The sequence below is a fragment of the Cherax quadricarinatus genome, chromosome 74, assembly GCF_038502225.1.
Source record: "Cherax quadricarinatus isolate ZL_2023a chromosome 74, ASM3850222v1, whole genome shotgun sequence".
NCBI lineage: Eukaryota > Metazoa > Arthropoda > Malacostraca > Decapoda > Parastacidae > Cherax > Cherax quadricarinatus.
The window spans coordinates 3,962,415-3,984,531 of record NC_091365.1 but is presented as its reverse complement, the minus strand read 5'-3'; the positions used below and the strand labels follow the sequence as shown (position 1 = coordinate 3,984,531).

At 41.3% G+C, this 22,117-nt stretch overlaps 1 protein-coding gene across 1 annotated transcript in view; it reads left to right on the top strand.

The window, feature by feature from the left end:
• The window catches only part of LOC128700183 (RNA polymerase II elongation factor ELL), a gene marked incomplete in the record, with an annotated part of 380,498 nt that overhangs the window by 158,817 nt on the left and 199,564 nt on the right, over window positions 1-22,117 (top strand). Inside the window, 1 exon segment of the mRNA XM_053793220.2 lies at window positions 8,081-8,140. Within this exon segment, the coding sequence (XP_053649195.1) occupies window positions 8,081-8,140 (60 nt within the window).

The window sequence follows — 22,117 nt, the reverse complement described above, 5'->3', positions numbered from 1 at the left end:
TTTGCACACCTGCCTACAAGGTCATGTTTGCACACCTGCCTGCAAGGTCATGTTTGCACACCTGCCTACAAGGTCATATTTGCACACATGTCTACAAGGTCATATTTGCACACCTGTCTACAAGGTCATGTTTGCACACCTGCCTACAAGGTCATGTTTGCACACCTGCCTACAAGGTCATGTTTGCACACCTGCCTACAAGGTCATATTTGCACACCTACCTACAAGGTCATGTTTGCACATCTGCCTACAAGGTCATATTTGCACACCTACCTACAAGGTCATGTTTGCACACCTGCCTACAAGGTCATATTTGCACACCTACCTACAAGGTCATGTTTGCACATCTGCCTACAAGGTCATATTTGCACACCTGCCTGAAAAATCATATTTGCACACCTGCCTACAAGGTCAAGGTCACTTTTGCACACCTGCCTACAAGGTCAAGGTCACTTTTGCATACCTACCCACAAAAGTCACAGGTAAGTTACAGGTGTATTGTCTTAATTTTCACTATGCAGAGTTTGGCATCTGGGATGATACGATTCTTTAGTGAGTTTATAAGCAGCGCTGCTACTTAATTACCATGTATGTGATGCTACTTTATGTCTGTCAGAGTTAAAATACATCAACTTGTCTGGTAAAGATGGTATCGTATCTAAGTTATTTGTAGTGACAGTACTGTATATAAGTTACCGTAGTGACAGTACCGTAGCTAAGTTATTTGTAGTGACAGTACCGTAGCTAAGTTATTTGTAGTGACAGTACCGTAGCTAAGTTATTTGTAGTGACAGTACCGTAGCTAAGTTATTTGTAGTGACAGTACCGTAGCTAAGTTATTTGTAGTGACAGTACCGTAGCTAAGTTATTTGTAGTGACAGTACCGTAGCTAAGTTATTTGTAGTGACAGTACCGTATCTTAGTTATTTGTAGTGACAGTACCGTATCTTAGTTATTTGTAGTGACAGTACCGTATCTTAGTTATTTGTAGTGACAGTACCGTATCTTAGTTATTTGTAGCGACAGTACCGTAGCTAAGTTATTTGTAGTGACAGTACCGTATCTTAGTTATTTGTAGTGACAGTACCGTATCTTAGTTATTTGTAGTGACAGTACCGTATCTTAGTTATTTGTAGTGACAGTACCGTATCTTAGTTATTTGTAGTGACAGTACCGTATCTTAGTTATTTGTAGTGACAGTACCGTATCTTAGTTATTTGTAGTGACAGTACCGTATCTTAGTTATTTGTAGCGACAGTACCGTAGCTAAGTTATTTGTAGTGACAGTACCGTATCTTAGTTATTTGTAGTGACAGTACCGTATCTTAGTTATTTGTAGTGACAGTACCGTATCTTAGTTATTTGTAGTGACAGTACCGTATCTTAGTTATTTGTAGTGACAGTACCGTAGCTAAGTTATTTGTAGTGACAGTACTGTATATAAGTTACCGTAGTGACAGTACCGTATCTACGTTATTTGTAGTGACAGTACCGTATCTTAGTTATGTGTAGTGACAGTACCGTATCTTAGTTATTTTGTAGTGACAGTACCGTATCTTAGTTATTTTGTAGTGACAGTATCGTATCTTAGTTATTTTGTAGTGACAGTACCGTATCTTAGTTATTTTGTAGCGACAGTACCGTATCTTAGTTATTTTGTAGTGACAGTACCGTATCTTAGTTATTTTGTAGTGACAGTACCGTATCTTAGTTATTTGTAGTGACAGTACCGTACCTTAGTTATTTTGTAGTGGCAGTACCGTATCTTAGTTATTTGTAGTGACAGTACCGTATCTCAGTTATTTGTAGTGACAGTACCGTATCTTAGTTATCTGTAGTGACAGTACCGTATCTTAGTTATTTGTAGTGACAGTACCGTATCTTAGTTATTTGTAGTGACAGTACCGTATCTTAAGTTATTGTAGTCACAGTACTGCATACAAGTTACAAGTTACCGTAGTGACAGTATCGTAGCGCCCCTTATTCTTAGCCACTGGATTATTAGCTTCTATCGAAGAGGATCATCCATCCTTCCCCGTCCCCCGCATCCTGGTATGTGTAAAATATTCTCCGCTGAGAAGGCCTATAAGCACATTAAATATTGAAAGATAATGTGAAAGAATGTAATAAGTAAGCGATGGGTTTAAAATTGCTTTAAAACCAGGCTGTTGTCACGGAAAGGAAAGACCACGATTCTCTTTAACTCTAAGGTTGAGAGACTGATTATCTCAACCATTCTTCTTTGTATTGGACTGAGGAAGCCACTGTTTGGCGAAACGTTTCCGTTTATCTGAACCATTTATCTATAGCCTCATAGCAAACATACATTTATAAAATAGAAACAAAATATCTGTACCAAGTGCCAGATCAACCAAGCGATGGTGGATATGTGATCCAGAGGGCCACCAGCAGCAACAGCCTGGTTGACCCGGCAAGTACCAAATAAGCCTGTCCCAGGGCCGGGCTTATGGAATAAGGAAAGCTCTCGAAACCCATAAGAAGTATATAATATATCCTATCGCATGTGGACGATACATAAAATATACATATGAAAGTTTTCCTGTGGGCAGTAGAAAATATGATTCTCTGTTGACAAAATCCATCAGCTCAGATATAAAAAAAAGAAGAACTTAAAAAGGAGCACTGGATACGAAACACAGGAAGATCATCTCATTGAACGAACCGAACATGTAAAAAAATTGGGTATAATGTCAGGTGGTCTGCCAGTTAAAGAACACAAGCCAAATGCTGCGAAGGCCAGAAAAATGACAGGGTTGATAATAAATAAGCAAAGAGAAATAATGGCAATTATCATACTATTCAGATGATTTGTGTTCTCTCATTTATACTATTATTTTCAGTAATCTTGGCTCCGTTCAAAGCTGGAACAGATAGATCATTTACCACCCGCATAAATTTATTAGTCTTTAAACTACTGGAAATGCCTCAGAGTATTTGAAATGTGATACATTTATATGATATAGATATCTCAGAGACTTTTGAGGAAACTTAAGGCACACGGAATAGGAGGAGAATTTTTTTCCTGGGTAGAGGCATGGTTGACAAATAGGCAGCAGAGAGTTTGCATAAATGGGGAGAAATCGGAATGGGGGCACGTCACAAGCGGTGTTCCACAGGTGTCAGTGTTGGGCCCCTTGTTGTTCACAACTTACATAAACGATATAGATGAGGGAATAAGTAGCGACATAAGCAAATTTGCTGATGACACCAAAATAGGCCGTCCAATTCATTCTATTGAGGACATTAGTGCACTCCAGGATGATTTGAATAGACTGATGCAGTGGTCGGAGAAGTGGCAGATGCAGTTTAATATAGACAAATGCAAAGTGCTAAATGTTGGACAGGACAATAACCATGCCACTTATAAACTGACTAGTGTAGATCTTAATACTACTGATTGCAGAAAGGATTTAGGTTGTTGAGTTGTAGATGAGTGGAATAAACTCCCAAGTACAGTCATAGAAGCTAAGACCTTGTGTAGTTTTAAAAATAGTTTGGATAAGCCTGACCTCAATTGTAGGCAAATTACTAGAGTCAATTATAGCTGAGATTATAAGAAGCCATCTCGATAAGCATAGCTTGATTAATGATACTCAGCATGGATTCACAAGAGGCCGGTCTTGTCTAACTAATTTATTAACTTTCTTCAGTAAAGCTTTTGAGGCTGTTGACCACGATAAAGAATTTGATATTATTTACTTAGATTTTAGAGTTCCGCACCAAAGACTGTTAAAGAAAGTGGCAGCTCATGGCATTGGGGGAAAAGTGCTCTCGTGGGTCGAGTCATGGCTCACAGACAGGAAGCAGTGTGTGTCCATAAATGGGGTTAAATCCGAGTGGGGATCTGTAACAAGTGGCGTTCCACAGGGATCAGTCTTGGGCCCGTTGTTGTTTATAGTATATATCAATGATCTTGATGAGGGTGTTGCTAGTGATATGAGCAAATTCGCCGATGACACAAAGATAGAACATCAAAATGGTATACAATACCGACAGGTTGTTAGGTAAGACACATATGCAACAGTTAGACAACTTTATTCCGAAACATTTCGCCTACACAGTAGGCTTCTTCAGTCGAATACAGAAAATAGGAAGGAACAGTAGAAATTACATCGTCTTCACATCTCTACTGTTCCTTCCTACTTTCTGTATTCGACTGAAGAAGTCTACTGTGTAGGCGAAACATTTCGGAATAAAGTTGTCTAACTGTTGCATATGTGTCTTACCTAACGACACAAAGATAGGTAGGATAATTGATTCAAACGTAGATGTAAGGGAACTTCAGGAGGATTTAGACAAACTCTATTCTTGGTCAGAAAAGTGGCAGATACAGTTCAATGTAGATAAATGCAAGGTTCTGAAGCTCGGGAGTGTCCATAACCCTAGCACTTATAAGTTAAATAATGTAGAACTTAGCCATATAGATTGCGAAAAGAACTTGGGGGTTATGGTGAGCAGCAACCTTAAACCAAGACAGCAATGCCTAAGCGTACGTAATAAGGCAAATAGATTACTGGGATTTATATCAAGAAGTGTAAGCAACAGAAGTCCAGAGGTTATACTGCAGCTTTATACATCATTAGTAAGGCCTCACCTAGATTATGCAGCTCAATTCTTGTCTCCATATTACAGAATGGACATAAATTCGTTAGAAAACATTCAGCGTAGGATGACTAAATTAATACATAGCATTAGAAATCTTCCTTATGACGAAGAATGAGGGGAGACCTGATCGAAGTGTATAAGTGGAAGATAGGTATTAATAAAGGGGATATTAACAAGGTCTTGAGGATATCTCTCCAAGAGAGAACCCGCAGTAATGGATTTAAATTAGATAAGTTTAGATTTAGAAAGGACATAGGAAAGTATTGGTTTGGAAATAGGGTAGTTGATGAGTGGAACAGTCTACCTAGTTGGGTTATTGAGGCTAGGACTTTGGGTAGTTTCAAATTTAGGTTGGATAAGTACATGTGTGTGGGTGAAACGTTGTCAATAAAGGATCACATTATACTGCATTTGTGAGATTAAGACACATGTGCAACATCTGGGTATCTTTATTGTAGACGTTTCGCCATCCAGTGGCTTTATCAATACAAATTCTAGGACATAACTTGTCAGACACTGCAACATCATGGAATCTTAATTCTGAGGACATGTACATAGCCTTCACGACTACGACAACTACTACTACAACTACTACTACAACTAACCCATCTCTTTGGGAAGGACCTACTTCCACTGGGGAATCCCGCCTACCAGTGAATATGCCCTCGTCTGCTACACCTGACGTTACTATATAAGCGCCAGGATCCTTTCTTCTGCTTCAGAATCTCCACGACTATGGTGCTGTTCGCACCTACTCCTAGGTTGAGGGACTGATTACCTCATCTTCTGTACATAGTTCTACTGTCTTCAAGTTATGTCCTAGAATTTGTATTGATAAAGCCACTGGATGGCGAAACGTCTACAATAAAGATACCCAGATGTTGCACATGTGTCTTAATCTCATTTTGTCGGTATTGTATACCATTCGTACACATACTGCATTTGTGTTTATATTTCCGTTGTGTCGGTATTTTATACCATTTATTTCCATGAGTGGGAGGGGTTGGATTTGAGTGGGACTTGCACATCAGAGCTTATTTCTTGGGTAGCATTGAAAATTGGGTAGGGGAAATGTTTTGTTAGTGGGATGAATTGTAAAGGACCTGCCTAGTATGGGCCAAAAGGCCTGCTGCAGTGTTCCTCCTTTCTTATGTTCTTATGTTCTTACGAGTGGGTGTGGGTGGGTGTGAGTTGGACCTGACTAGCTTAGGCTACCAGGTCCGGTGCCGTGATCCTTCCTTAAGTGGCAGTGACCTGACTAGGTGGTCATTGTTCTAGGCCGGGGGATGGTATGGACCTGCTTCGCATGGGTCAGTAGGCCTGTTGCACTGTTCCTTCTTTCTTATGTTCTTATGTGAGGGCCAAGTCTCACAACTACGCTCGTATAACGTAACTGAGGGAGGAACATGGGAGGATGCTCAGAACAGAACCAGGGAGAACCCAGCACTGTGTCATCATCCTGGTCTTAGACTACGGAAGAAGTGTAAAAATTTTCGAAAAAGCAACTGCCAGATCAATTAGGTTGTGATAGATATGTGGTTCAGCGGGCTGTTAACAGCAACAGCCTGGAGAAACAAGCAATCATCAGCCTAGCCCCAGGTCAGACTGCGACAGTAAAAAAAAAAAATAGAAATTGAGCATGGGTTGATAGAAGAACACTTAGTAGGCCAGCAGTAACAGCCTGGTTGATCAGACCCTGATCTACCATGAGGCCTGGTCTCAGACCGGGCCGCGGGGGCGTTGACCCCCGAAACCCCCTCCAGGTAAACTGCACGCCTGACTTATGCTGTGTGGCTCCTCCTCGCACCTAACCTTTTAATCATGTATTGGTCTAACCTCTTTAAACTTTCCCAAACATATATTTGTCTGACCTATTTTAAACTTGTCACAACATGTATTTTTTTGCTGTTTTATATATTCTTAACTTTCCCAAACATGTATATGTCTAACCCTTTGCTTCAGTAACTCTGTTTCAGTCTTTTCATTCATCTACCTATCTTCCTGTTTAGGTACCGGAGGCTCGTCGTCTTCATTGCCAGGTTCTGATTCAGACATCTCTGATGGCTTGATGATATACCTTTACCTTTGACGAATTTCGAGAGTTTTTCTACTCTCGAAGCCCGGCCATGGGCCAGGCTCGCCTGGTGCTTGCCTGGTCAACCGGACTGTTGCTACTGGTAGCCCCAGCCCCACATATCCATCACAGCCTGGTTAATCTGGCAAGATGGTGGCAGCAACACGCACTCCTCTTCAGCAACTACAACCCGGCTGATAGGAAGGACTTGTCTAGTTACCTCTTTAAAAGTCATTTAAGGGTCTGTTGCTAATTACCCTTATATTGCAGGGAGGGGGGAGGGGTGTTGGAATGGCTGACACTGATGAAGAATCACACGTGCACCATCTGGGCGTGTCTATGTGTAGGCGCTTCGTCGTCCAGTGGCTTTATCAGTACAATACAGGGACATGATGTGAAGCATGTATATAGTTCTACATTCTTCACATAATGTATTTGTATTGTGTGGAAAAAGACACTTATGTACAGTTCAGGACATTTATTAAAGGAAACGTTTCGCCACGAGTGGCTTCTTGTCCTGAACTGTACATAAGTGTGTACCTACCAGTGACTGCCCTCGTCTGCTGCCCGTCCCATTCACTGACGCCTATAAAAAGCGCCAGTCTTCTTGCCTTTGCTCCAGACTCTCCTCCACCACGATGCTGTGAACACTAACTCCAAGGCCGAGGGACTGATTACCTCATCTTTTGTATATAGTTCTACTGTCTTCCTATTATGTCCTAGAATCTGTATTGATAAAGCCACTGGATGGCGAAACGTCTACTACAATAAAGATATCCAGATGTTGCACATGTGTCTTAACTGTACATAAGTGTCTTTTTCCACATCTTGTCGGTATCACCATACCATTTCCTCTATTTGTATTGTACTGATAACGCCGCTGGAAGGCGAAACGTCTATAAAGATACCCAAATGTTGCACATGTCTAATTCTTTATCTTGTCGGTATTATATACCATTCATGTACAATGGCTGACACTGTTTTTCTATATATTTCGCTTAAGGTTTCCTATGTAAGGCACGGTAAAGGCGTCTTATATAGCGTTGACATTATCAGCGATGATGCCGGTGTAGGCTAGCGGGCAGCTAATGGCAAAAGCCTGGCTGAAAGGCAATCAACCAGGAAGCCTGACGGCCAGGTTGCGAGGATACAACCCTCCACACCGTACGGGGTGATTATTACTTGTTGTCTACTTGTTGATTTCGGGAGTTATTTTCCACACGGCCAGGTTCCAGCCCAGGCCTCCTGGTTGGTGACCTAATCAGTTAAACAGTTGTTGGTAGCGCCCTTGAGTTTAGACATTGGGGATGGAGTAAAAGGTTCCTTGGTATAGCCATGGCTACTGTTCTCATGCTATTATATATATTTCCTTTTCCGTAGAAATGTCGTGGATCAAACAGCGCAGACCCTCATCTCACTCGCGTGTGTCCTCAGCTTAAAGTAAGTCGTAATGAGCAGCGTCTACACTGATGAATTGAATTCCTGTTATTTGTGCTCACACACAGTTGACTTTTCACTTGAGCTCTTTACGTTACATTACACTCTTATCCTCTCCTACAAAACATTTCTTTCCTCAGCGATGTGCACTCTTCTGTTTCACTTCTTTCCAGTATGTTCACTACCTCTTCCTTTATATCGCTAGGTGTGCTTCTTTAATGTATCCGGTGATGGTTTCATTCATGGGCCAGTAGGCTTGCTGCAGTGTTCCTCCATTCTTATGTTATTGTCCTTATTTTCGTCCCTCATGCCAGGGTTGAAACTCCACTTATCATGGTTCTGAGGGTTGGTGCATGCTCAGGATGCAGCTTTATCTGGTACTTGTTCCTCTGGGCTGGAATATTGTTCTACACTAACAGCCCTTTTAATTAATTAAGGCTGGTGAAATGGCAGACTTTAAGTATGTACAAAAAACTTTTAATGTATATATAAATTCAAACACCTAAATTACTGGTAGCTTTTCAAATCAACCAGAAGATAAATTGTCTTGTTGCACAGAATTCAACAGTTCCTAGTTTATTAATAATTTTAATAAATTGACAAATTTTTACCTTCACCTGTACTCCTTGGAATGCAAGCGAGAAAGGTAAATTACATTTTACACCTGGAAAATTCCAGAGGAACTGGTTCCAGGTCAGCACAAATTATTGAAGCTAAAACCTTGTGTAGTTTTAAAAATAGGTTAGATAAATCTGTGAGTGGGTGTGAGTTGGACCTGCCTCGCATGGGCCAGTAGGCCCTCAGTAGTGCTCCTTCGTTATGTTCTTAAGTCACTCCCTACAAAAGCAAGAGGTTCAGTAGACTGTAATAATATTCCCCAGTGAAAAGAAGGGTGCCATGAATACACTGATAACACAATAAGTTTAAGAAGCCTAAGAGTGTTCAACATCCTTCTATCATACATAAGGGGATAACCAACAGACTCCTGGTTGTCTTGAGTGAGAAAGTATTAAATTCCTCATGGCAGTTCCTGATTAGTCCGGCTGTGATGCATACGTTGGATTTCGTACAGCTAGCATCACAGCCTGGTTAATCAGCGCCACAAGAACGTTGACCCTCGGAGCATTCCAGGTAGGTAGACCACCAGTGTTACTCGTGCAGGTTGGAGTTTCTTTGCATGTGTGTCGCGGTCGGTTTTTGTAAGCTTATTAAGAGAACTCAAGTGTCGGGGGTCCCCGACTTTTCAATGCCTTCCCTCTCTCCCTCCCTCCCTTCGTGCATGAGGGGAATTACCAATAAACCTCTGGCTGGCTGTCAAGAGGGAACTGGACAAGTTCCTCAATTCAGTTCTTAACCACCGGGGCTGTGGTTCATATGTTGGACTGCACGTGGCCAGATGTAACAGCCTGGTCGATCAGGCCTGACTCACTAGGAGACCAGATGTAGGACCAGGCTGCGGGTACGTTAATTCCCGAAAACATCCTTCAGGTAGAAGAATGAGAGACTTGTGTTACATTTGGGAATCTTTATCGGTGAAACGTTTGGCCAGCCAGTGACTTCAGTCCAGTACAGTGAATAACTGAAGACTGAAGAAACCACTGACTGGCGAAACATTTCTTCAATAAAGATTCTCAAATGTTGCACAAGTGTCTCATTCATCGCCTTATCGGTTTTCAAAGCCATTTTCATCACATACTTCAGGTATCCTTCACGTAAAAGACCTGGGAATAATTATGTCAGCGGACCTTTCTTTTAAAGACCATAACAAGACAGAGATCACGACAGCCAGGAAGATGACGGAGTGGGTATTGAGAACTTTCAAAACAAGGGAAATAATACCGATGGTGACACTCCTCAAATCGCTAGTGCTCCCTCACTTAAAATATTGCCGCTGAAAGCAGGAGAAATATCAGAGCTGGAACAAATGCAGAAAACGTTTACGGCTCACATTGAGCCAGTAAAGCACCTAAATTATTTGGAACTCCTTCAAGTCTTGAATATGTACTTATTGGAGCGGAGGAGAGATACATGATAATATATACCTGGAAATTAGTCGAGGGCCTGGTCTCAAATCTGCACACTGCCATAACAACATACCGTTGTGAGAGATATGGGAGGAAGTGTAAAATAAACCCAGTGAGGAGCAGGGTTGCGGTGGAGACAATAAGGGAACACTATCAACATCTGGGGTCCCAGACTTTTCAACATCTTACCAGAAGATATCAGAAACACGGCTGGGACAAGTGTAGAAGCCTTCAAGAGGAAACTGGACAAGTATCTTCACCAGGTGCCAGATCAACCAGGCTGTGATGGATATGTGGGGCAGTGGGCCTCCAGCAGCAACAGCCTGGTTGACCAGGCAAGCACCAGACGGCATGTCGTGAACCCCGACAACATGAATAACCAGGACTAACCAGGTTTTAGACTGGGCCGCATAGTGATGAATTAGACACAACTGTTGACAGTTGCACATGTGTCTAATTCATGTATACATATTTCCTAGTAATATTTACAGGCAGGCTCCCTGGCCAAGGCTCTAGTCATGTGACCTCCCCCCCCCCGTACATGGGCCGTCTCTCACAGGCCTCTGTCTCAGATTCACACAGGCTTACCAGTATACACTTCATAAGTAATAATAATATTTATTTCTGCAAGTACACATACAATGTATACAGGCCTAGCTGACATACTACTATGTAGAAAGCAGCTTGTTATGCAGAACATTTCGGGCAAATTAGGTCAGTCTTATCTGAGATGCGACCCATACCGGTCGGCTAACACCCAGGTACACATTTTACTGATAGGTGAACAGGGACAGCAGGTGTCTTAAGAAAACTTGTCCTAATGTTTTCACTCGTACCAGGGATCGACCCCCGGACCTCAGTGTGTGAGGTGAGTGTGTGACCAGTCGAGCTACTGGACACTGTTGTTTCCTTTGCTACCATCACTCTATCAAAAATCCCTCCTAACGCCACATGTGTCTAATTCATCATCAGGTCGGTAATGAATACTATTGGGAAATGGTCCCCGGGGTCATCAGCAGGTAAATAAGATGTAATAATTGGTGCCTGCCAGTTGATAGGTCTGGGGATCATCGCCTTTTGGTTGACTTTCTGATCAGTCAGGTTATTGGTGCTCTCTGCACATAATTCTACGTAGACACGACAGCTTCGTCTTGAGCAAAGTGCTCTGTGCAGGTTATTACAGGTGAGGGGGGTGAGCAAGGTAGTAGATGGGGGGAGGGATGTGTGAGAGAGGGGAACACGTCAAGAAGCGTTGTGTATCACCAGATGGACCAGTTCACCTCGACCACTCCGTAACCCCCCTCCCCTTCCTCCGCCTCCTCCTCTTCCCTTTGATAGGTCTCCAACTTCATATTACTACCCGGGAGGGTGTGGTCACTGACAGGTGAAAGTGGTTTGGCGTGAGATGTGGGTGTGGGGAAAATGCACTCGTGTGGGTAGATGTGGATATGTGGGTGTAGGAAACAGCCATTGTGTGTAGGGAGGCAGTGACAGGTGTGGGTTTGGGACAAGGCAGAGGTGGGTTTGATGAAAGTATTGACAGGTGGGAGTGTGGGGAGAAAGCACAGTTTAATTTGAGGTAGACATGTGTGGGGATAATCAGACCGGGCAGATATAGTAGAAAGCCAATGGAAACCGTTCACAGGCCAATCATAAGTAACATGGTTAACAAGTAAACAAGTACAGATTTGAATATCAAAATGGTATACAATACCATTTTGATATTCAAATCTGTACCTACCAAGTACAGATTTATAAAGCAGGCAGTCAGAGCGTGTAGATACCGTGAGGAGAGACGTGGGTGTTTCAGGTAGTCGTGAGGGCGTAGGTGTCAAGGTATCTGTTGAGGTGTTGTGCCTAGGTTAGACTTGAGTGTCGTCAACACCACCACTTTCATTAAATAGGTCATTAACAAAATGTGGAACACAAAACAAACCCTAGATATCTGTTCTCTAAAAAAATGTTTTTGAACAGTAATAAAAGGAAATTTAAACTTTATTTATGGAGATACCGACTAAGCAATAATTTTGAATTTATTTCATCAACCCCCCCGAGTGCAAACATAATCTTGTGTGTAAAGTAAAAGGACACAAGTGCAACTAATGTGACATTTATTATGGCAACGTTTCGCTCTCCAGGAGCTTTATCAAGCCATGGCTTGATAAAGCTCCTGGAGAGCGAAACGTTGCCATAATAAATGTCACATTAGTTGCACTTGTGTCCTTTTACTTTACATATTGTCGGTAATTCTACCAACTTTATTACATAATCTTGTGTAGTGATTGTATTTTAAAACATCAAAAATTTAAAGGACAATTACTGGCATTCATAAATACTAATGATCTAGTTACCCGAAGGTGGTCTTGGAGATTTTATCTTCCCCGTAGCCCAGTGCTAAACCAGGCCTCCCTATTAACAGGCTGGTCAGTGTTGGTGCTCCCTACACGCAGTTCAGTGTGAGCATCAACAACCTGGCTCATCAAGAACTTTCTTTTTTGAACTTCTTAGTTCCTTCTTGAAGACATTTAATAAGGTTTCTGATCATTATTTTCTATTATTTTCTGATGGACGTATTAATTTTTAAACCTGAATCTAGTGATTAGTGGCCTCTTGCCAGCTGGACCTTTTGACGGTAGTTTTGTGCGGTACATATATTTGTTAGTACGTGTGTGTGTGTGAATAAATAAATACACCTCCACTTACCCACTTTCTTGCCTTTGTAGTATGTATGGTGTATGAGAGGTTTTAGTGATGGTAATGGTATATTAGCAATGATAATGTTGACGCCAGCAGTGTTTGTTGCGGTGTGGTGTTGGTCGCGGTGAAAATGGTGCACTTGTACTGATATATTCTGAATAATTTTACATACTTTTGTACCACTTGGTTTATATATTTCTACAGTGATTGAGGTAAGCACTATATTATATGCAGTGGAGGTAGGTCATGAAGATTGATACAACCTTGACGTATCATGGCTTATTTTATTATTTGTATCTTATTCTCTTTTTATGCTTAAATATGCAAAAATACACTTAAATTTTTTTTTGTAACTAATGTTTATTACCAATACGATTTTACTTACCTATTTGTGGTTAAAGGGTCGATTCACAGCTCCTGGCTTCGCCTCTTCGCTGGTCGCTACTAGGCCCACACTCTGCTCCTTGAGCTTTATCGTACCTCTTCTTAAAGTTATGTATGGATCCTGCCTCCGCTTACATTACTTTCCAAATTGTTCCACTTCCTGACAAACTCTATGACTGAAGAAATACTTCCTAATATTCCTGTGACTCGTCAAAGTTTTCAGCTTCCATTTGTGACCCCTTGTTGCTGTGTCCCATCTCTGAAACATTCTGTCTCTATACACCTTGTTAATTCCTCTCAGTATTTTATATGTCGTTGTCATGTCCCCTCCCCTATCCCTCCTGTCTTCCAATGTCGTCAGGTTGATTTACTTTAACCTCGTGTGTGTGTGTGTGTGTGTGTGTGTGTGTGTGTGTGTGTGTGTGTGTGTGTGTGTGTGTGTGTGTGTGTGTGTGTGTGTGTGTAGGTCATTCTCAAATCCAAACCCTCTAACAGAAGTATTTGTCTAACTTATTCTGAAGGGTACCCAAGGAATTACTTTTGATAACCCTACTAACAGATCCTGTGCAAGTCCCACTCAAATGCATCCCCTCTCACTTATGTGAGAGGGAGGGGTTCTGAGGCATCTTTTTTGCCTTAAATTATTTTGAAGTTTAAATAGTGTGCATGTAAATAGCATAATTGACGTTTTATTGTGTGGAAAAACACGCATTCATGATTTTAAACAAACCCGTGTACAAGGTCGACCAAGCCCTTTAAAATGGTAAGAGATGAAGAATTAGACACATTTGAAACATCTGGGTATCTTTATTGTAGCTGTTTCGCCATCCAGTGGCTTTATCAATACAAATTCCAGGACATAATTGGAAGACTAGAACTATATACAAAAGATGAGAGTACATAGTCTTGAAGAGTCTGAAGTACAGGCATAAAGACTGGCGCTTATATACAGGCGTCAAATGAGGGACGTGTAGCAGACGAAGACATTGTCACTGGTAGGTGGGATTCCCCAGTGGAAGTAAGTCATACCCGAGGGACGGGCCAGTAGTAGTTAATAAGGTTGTGGAAATGTACGTGTACCACAATGGTAAAAGGTTTGAAGATGTAATTTTTCTACTTGTTAAAATTGAACTAATAGTTTTACACAGCTTCATATTTGATAAATTAGACACATGTGCAACTCTTGGGTATCTTTATTGAGGAAACTTCGCCACACAGTGGCTTCATCAGTCCATCAATCTTGAATAGAATATTCAAGATTGATGGACTAACCACATCGACTCCAGGCTGAGGGACTGGTTACCTCATTCTCCTCCTGTTCTTCAAGTTTCTCCTTTGTATGGACTGATGAAGCCACTGTGTGGCGAAACGTTTCCTCAATAAAGATACCCAAGAGTTGCACATGTGTCTAATTTATCAACGTGCCGGTTCTCTGAACCATTGATCTACAAGCTTCATATTTGTTTCATGTCTGCAACCTCAGCATATGCACCTCTGGTTACCTGTAACAAATCAGATATACAGTATATTCCACTTTCCATCTTCATTTTGGTCTACAAAGATCACAACAGCCAGGAAAATGACGGAGTGGGTATTGAGAACTTTTAAAACAAGGGAAATAATTCCGATGGTGACACTCTTCAAATCGCTAGTACTCCCTCATTTAGAATATTGCTCAGTGCTGACAGCCCCGTTCAAAGCAGGAGGAATATCAGAGCTGGAACAAATATAGAAAACATTTACAGCTCACATTGAGCCAGTAAAGCACCTAAATTACTGGGAACGCCTTCAAGTCTTGAACATGTACTTATTGGAGCGGAGGAGAGAGAGATACATGATAATATATACCTGGAAAGTACTCGAGGACTTGGTCCCAAATCTGCACACTGCCATAACAACATACTGGAGTGAGAGATATGGGAGGAAGTGTAAAATAAACCCAGTGAGGAGCAGGGGTGTGCTGGAGACAATAAGGGAACACTGTATCAACATCCGGGGTCCCAGACTGTTCAACATCTTACCAGAAGACATCAGAAACACGGCTGGGACAAGTGTAGAAGCCTTCAAGAGGAAACCGGACAAGTATCTTCACCAGGTGCCAGATCAACCAGGGGATCGTCGGAAGGAGGGTGAGGGGATTTAGTAAGGTCATCACCCCCAGTCCATCTGCCTGGGAATGTCATGTAACCATAATTATGCTACCGTGTACAGATAAGTGTAATATTTGCATATCTTTTACCTTATTGTAATAGATTTTTTAATTCTGAAAAACATCGCTGACATCCTGTATATTACTGTGTGTAAAAAATACAATAGAATTATAAGCACTGGTATATGCTATACTAAAATAAGTATTTTGGTAAAAATACCAAAGGGTACTTGAAGGTACAGATCTCAGAGCAGTTCTTTAATAGTCATATCTGACATACACAAAGATATAAATCATAATATCTTTCGCAGGCGTCCATCGAGAGCACAGCAGTTCGAAGCTTATGTAAACTAGGTCTTCCAGTGAGCTACAGAAAATATTTTGACGTCAAACGAGGATAAAATTCAACAAAGGAAAAAAAATAAGAAATAAAAATTGGAAGAGAGCATAAAAGAAAATAGAGGAGAGATGTGGTAAGATCATAAGATGAAAATACAGTGTGAGGTGACTGGATAACAAGAATGGCTGGAACACAAGAATGGAGAAGCCTACTTACTATTATCACTAAAACATTGTATTTTCTAGACCGGGATATTGACACGTACTAACATTCACATTCACGACAGGTGAAACTGCGGAGATGCAGAATATGCAGAAAAGTTTCACTGCCCCTATTAGTTTAGGCGCCTAAATTATTTGAATCGATTAAAATCCTTCATGTATTTCCTGGAGAGAAAGCAAGGAAGAGGTATCATAATTTTCCCCACAGAAAAAGCAAGGTGAAGTTAGTACACTTGATTAATAACTTGGTAAACATGATGTGTTTACAGCTGTTCTGTGTCCTCCCATTAAGTGTAAAGGAATTAACAATATATCTCCTGTGGAAACACATTTATGTAAAGTTCAGGACACGCATTACAGGAAACGTTTCGCCGTGAGTGGTTTCTGAAACCATTAGGACCGGAGAAACTACTCGTAGCGAAACGTTTCCTTTAAATGTTTTTTTTTTTCCACATCTTGTCGTACATCATGCTATTTACTTTCAGTATATACCATGTTATGTTTAAGAGAGAACCTGACAAGTTCCTCATGAGCTAAGCTGTAGTGTTTAGAAAAATTCTACTATGTGTAGGCGAAACTTTTCGGAATAAAGATGAATAACTGTTCCACATGTGTCTTATCAACCTGTCGATAAACCGTTCCACCCGTGGTATGGTTTGTTTGCAGTCGTGTCATTACGATTTCGTGAATCAACCTGTCAGTATTGTATGCCATTTTCATATAAGCTTGTTTACCTTTTGAGTCACAGGTTCAGAGGTCAAGGTCACTTGCTGAGAGTTGAATTAAAATCAAACCGGCGAAGTGTTTTTATACATTCTTTTCGTTTCTTAACAATGAAGGTGAGATAACCAAGAGCGGGACAGCTGCGAGCGTGCCATCCGTGCGGACACTAGCCAAGCTATGCTCGCAGAGTTGTCTTCCAGGGGATCTAGACACAGCTGCAAGCCCAACCTTTTTAGTTGACTCGACCCTACTTGCTGTTATGTAGTGTTCGTTCAGGTGTGTATTTATCGCAGAAACTGGTCAGTGTTCGTGGCAATCTCGCATTCTTCTGTGTGCTGAGAAGCAGCAGAATAGTCTGTGTCTGCTGCACAGATCCTTTCTCCTCCCTTTGTTCACCTACATTACCTTGCTTTCTCCTATTTTTTCCCCTTGATTTTCGTCACGACCGCGCTAACATTTGCTTTCTCCTAGCAAGTGAGAGAGACCTTCACGACCCGGTGCACCCTGAGCCACCTGCGCCGCGGGACAGCACTCTCTCGCTATATGTTTTCCCGGGTCAGGTCGTAGCTCCTGACCCCGCTTCTTAACTATGATTTTACTGATTTTTATCTTTGGTCCGACGATGCCTACTCTTGAAACGAGGACAAATTTGAACAACTGTACCATTTAATAATTTTGGAATAAAAACTAGTATACGTACGTGAGTGTAACCGGTATCGAATGTGCTACCCTCGCAGTGTGTCCTGAGGCCAGACGTCCTTGTTAACCCTTAAGTTGCAGCTTTATTTATACAGCGTTTCACCCAACACTTGATAACTTCCAGTGTTGGGTGAAACTTTGTACAAATAAGGGACTCCACTGCATTTCTCTCTCCCACTGTCAACATCTTGCCATTGGCTTCATCATAATCTGAGCTGGCTCATTCTCCCACCAAGAGTGATACACGTTAAACATTCCACGTTTCCTGTTTTTCTTCGGTTACTGCGTAAAATGACGTAAAGAAAAATACGGTTTTGGAGAAAAATAAGAAACATGGAGTAGTTGACGTTGAGCGAAACCTCAATCATCCACATGTTGCCGCAGCTAGTGCGACATTTTTATTGAGGCAACGTTTCGCTCTCCAGGTGTTTTGTCAAGTCATTATCAACAATACAAGGTTTGACAAAGCTCCTGGAGAGCGAAACGTTGCCACAATAAAACGTCGCATTAGTTGCACATATGTCCTTTTACCTAACATATTGTCGGTAAGTCTACCAAAATTATTACAGTGACAATAAGCTGGTTGATCTAGCACTTATTTACTTTATTTTTGTACACCACTTGATGAGGAATTAGACACATATGTAACATCTGGGTATATTTATGTGTAGACGTTTCGCCAACCAGTGGCTTTATCAGTACAATACAAGGCCATAACGTGAAGATTGTAGAAATATATGCAAAGATGAGGTAATCAGTCCCTCAGCCTTGGAGTTGGTGAAAAGCACCGTAGTCTGCAGGACATCTCCATGGTGCTGAATTCATCTCCAGACTGAGGGACTGATTACCTCAAACACTATTTCTCCAAGACTGATGGACTGATTACATCATCTTCATTTCACTACTACACCTGCTGCCTCTGTATTTGACTGAAGAAGCCTACTGTGTAGGCGAAGCGTCTCAACAATAAACACCATGTTGGCATATCACGGTGGATTAGGTTTGCTCGCAAATAACTTGCTTTTGTATAACAACCACCAGTTGTAAATGCCCAGCAGCTTAAAGCTCAGCTTGGGAAAATCCAACACTGCCATGGAAACAAAAACTTTTAAACTCTGTCTCCAATAATGTGTTTCTTAGCGGTCTATGTTTGAAACATAACCAGTTAAATGTAAATTATTAAGCCTCAGTGACAAATTTCTCTTAAACCAGCAAAGAGTGGATCTGATCAGACTGGAACTCATCCTTGACCTTATATTCACAAATAGCCTGAAGGTTACATGGTGCTTGCGGGGATCATCGCCCCAGAGGCACGGTTGTGTTTGATAGTCTGACCAGTACACACCTGTCATTATATTAATGGTATACAATACTGACTGCTATCATGATACTTGTCTTATACCGCATTACTCAAGTACTCACCGGGTTGTGCTTACGGGGTTCGAGTCTCGGCTCCTGGCTCTGCTTCCTAGCCTACTTAAATGGTTATCACTGATTTCTCACCCCTTGTCATATATGTTCTTGAGGCTGTGTATTGAGTTTCCATCAACCACTGTCTGAGACATAAGAAATACTACTCTACATCCGTATGGTTCATCTGTGACCAGCTTCCCCCTGTTTTCTTCCTCAAACAGTCAGTCTTTATCTGTCCTATCAGTTCTTAGGATTTTGTCTGCCCTTATCCCCCTCTCAACCAAGGTCGTGAGGTTCAGTTCCTTCAGCTTATGTTGGTGCTTGATGCATGCATTTCGAAGTAAGCACCATGACTTGATTTATCAGGAATGTGTCACGGTTCCTCTTGAAGATATTTAGTGTATCTTAAGTTTCACTAGAAGACCTGGTCTAGGACCAGGTCGCGGGGGCATTGGCCCCCGAAAATAAAATTCAACTATCCTTCAGACAGCCTTATTTTTGATGAAGGGACGTAGAGAGTTTTGGACCTTCATGACTATCAAATTATTTTTTGTGTTCTTCTTGAACTCTAGCTTCCCATAGACGCATTTTGCTGTCTGCAATACCTCTCATTCACATAAGCAATTTTAGTGTAAAAATATGGAGCCAGTCCCTCGCCTGCGCTCCGGTACAATTTGAAGGATATTAGCACATTGAATAATTCAACCGTTTGAATCCATGCGGCAGTCGATGTTCCGTATATTCCTTACATTGATAAATTAGACACATGTGCAACTCTTGGGTATCTTTATTGAGGAAACGTTTCGCCACACAGTGGCTTCATCAGTCCATACAAAGAAGAATCTTGAAGAACAGGAGGAGAATGAGGTAATCAGTCCCTCAACCTTGAGTCGATGTTGTCAGTCCATCAATCTCGAATAGAATACGCCATACGTGCGGAGGAGCTTATAAACCGTAGGCAGGAGAGGTGCAGCAGTCATGGACTGATGAAGTCACTGTGTGGCGAAACGTTTCCTCAATAAAGATACCCAAGAGTTGCACATGTGTCTAATTTATCAACATGTCGGTTCTCTGAACCATTCATCTACAATTCCTTACATTATCGGATTAAAATTTCGACAGCCTTAACCCATGGTAGTGTACATCGGTATTGATTTTTGAGAGTACAAGTGCCTTATGGTGTATAATTGGTTTTGTATGTCTTAAGAACATAAGAACATAAGAACGAAGGAACACTGCAGAAGGCCTACTGGCCCATGCGAGGCAGGTCCAAGTCCCTACCGGCCTAAGCCAATGCACCAAACCTAGTCAGGTCAGGTCACATTGACTTAAGGGAGGAACACGGCAACCGACCTGTTAGCACAAGCTATCAGGTCTAACTCACACCCACCCACATCTACTCATGTATTTATCCAACCTATTTTTAAAGCTACACAACGTTCTGGCCTCTATAACGGTACTTGGGAGTTTGTTCCACTCATCCACAACTCTATTACCAAACCAGTACTTTCCTATATCCCTCCTGAATCTGAATTTTTCCAACTTAAAACCATTGCTGCGAGTCCTGTCTAGGCTAGATATTTTCAGCACACTATTTACATCCCCTTTATTTATTCCTGTCTTCCACTTATAAACCTCAATCATATCCCCCCTAATTCTACGTCTTTCTAGAGAGTGCAGTTTCAGGGCCCTTAGTCTATCCTCATAGGGAAGGTTTCTGATACATGGGATCATCTTTGTCATCCTCCTTTGTACATTTTCCAGAGAATTTATATCCATTCTGTAATACGGTGACCAAAACTGTGCAGCATAATCTAAATGAGGCCTAACCAAGGATGTATAGAGTTGAAGAACAACCTGAGGACTCCTATTATTTATGCTTCTTGATATGAAGCCAAGGATTCTATTAGCTTTATTGCGAACACTTATGCACTGTTGTCTTGGTTTCAGATTACTGCTAACCAGAACTCCTAAATCTTTTTCGCAATCCGTAATATTAAGATCTACATTATTTATTTTATATGTGGCATGGTTATTGTCCTGTCCAACATTTAGAACTTTGCATTTGTCTATATTAAACTGCATCTGCCACTTCTCCGACCACTGCATCAGTCTATTCAAATCTTCCTGGAGTGCTCGAATGTCCTCGTCAGAATGAATTCGACGGCCTATTTTGGTGTCATCGGCAAACTTGCCGATGTCGCTCTTTATGCCCTCATCTATGTCGTTTATGTAGATTGTGAACAGCAGGGGGCCCAACACTGACCCCTGTGGAACACCGCTCGTGACGCTTCCCCACTCTGATTTCTCCCCATTTATGCAAACTCTCTGCTGCCTATTTGTCAACCATGCCTCTATCCAGGAAAAAATTTCTCCTCCTATTCCATGTGCTTTAATTTTCCTCAATAGTCTCTGATGTGGGACCCTGTCAAAAGCCTTACTGAAGTCCATATACACAATATCATATTCATTACCATGATCTACCTCCTCAAATACCTTAGTGAAAAAAGTTAATAAATTCGTAAGGCAGGAACGCCCCTTTGTAAAACCATGCTGAGATTCGTTGATTAATTTATGCTTTTCAAGGTGGCTACGAACTGCCTCGGCAATTATTGATTCCATAAATTTTCCCACTATGGAGGTTAGGCTTATTGGTCTATAGTTCGAAGCTAAGGACCTGTCACCTGTTTTGAAAATAGGTATCACATTTGCCATTTTCCACTTATCTGGCACCATGCCAGTTTGTAGTGATATGTTGAAAAGATTAGCCAAAGGTGTGCTAAGCTCCTCTTTACATTCCTTTAGAACCCTTGCATACAGTTCATCAGGGCCTGGGGATTTGTTAGGTTTTAATTTATCTATTTGCCTAAGGACCATGTCACTTGTGACCCTAATAGTGCACAGTTTATTATCGTCCTGTTCTACATAATTTATCATTACTGGAATATCGCTGGTATCCTCCTGTGTAAAAACTGAGAGGAAGTATGTGTTAAAAATTCTACACATTTCCTTATCACTGTCAGTGAGCTGACCCGAGGAACTTTTGAGTGGGCCTATCTTGTCCCTGATCTTACTTCTGTATACCTGAAAGAATCCTTTTGGGTTAGTCTTCGATTCTCTTGCAACTTTAACCTCATAATCTCTTTTTGCTTTTCTAATTCCCTTTTTTATTTCTCTCTTTAACTGAATATATCGATTTCTTAATTGCCCCTCTCCTCTTTTGATTTGCCTATATATGCCTCTCTTTTGACCAATCAGATATTTTAATCTATTGTTCATCCATTTAGGATCATTTTTGTTTGATCTGATTTCCCTATTTGGAACATAATT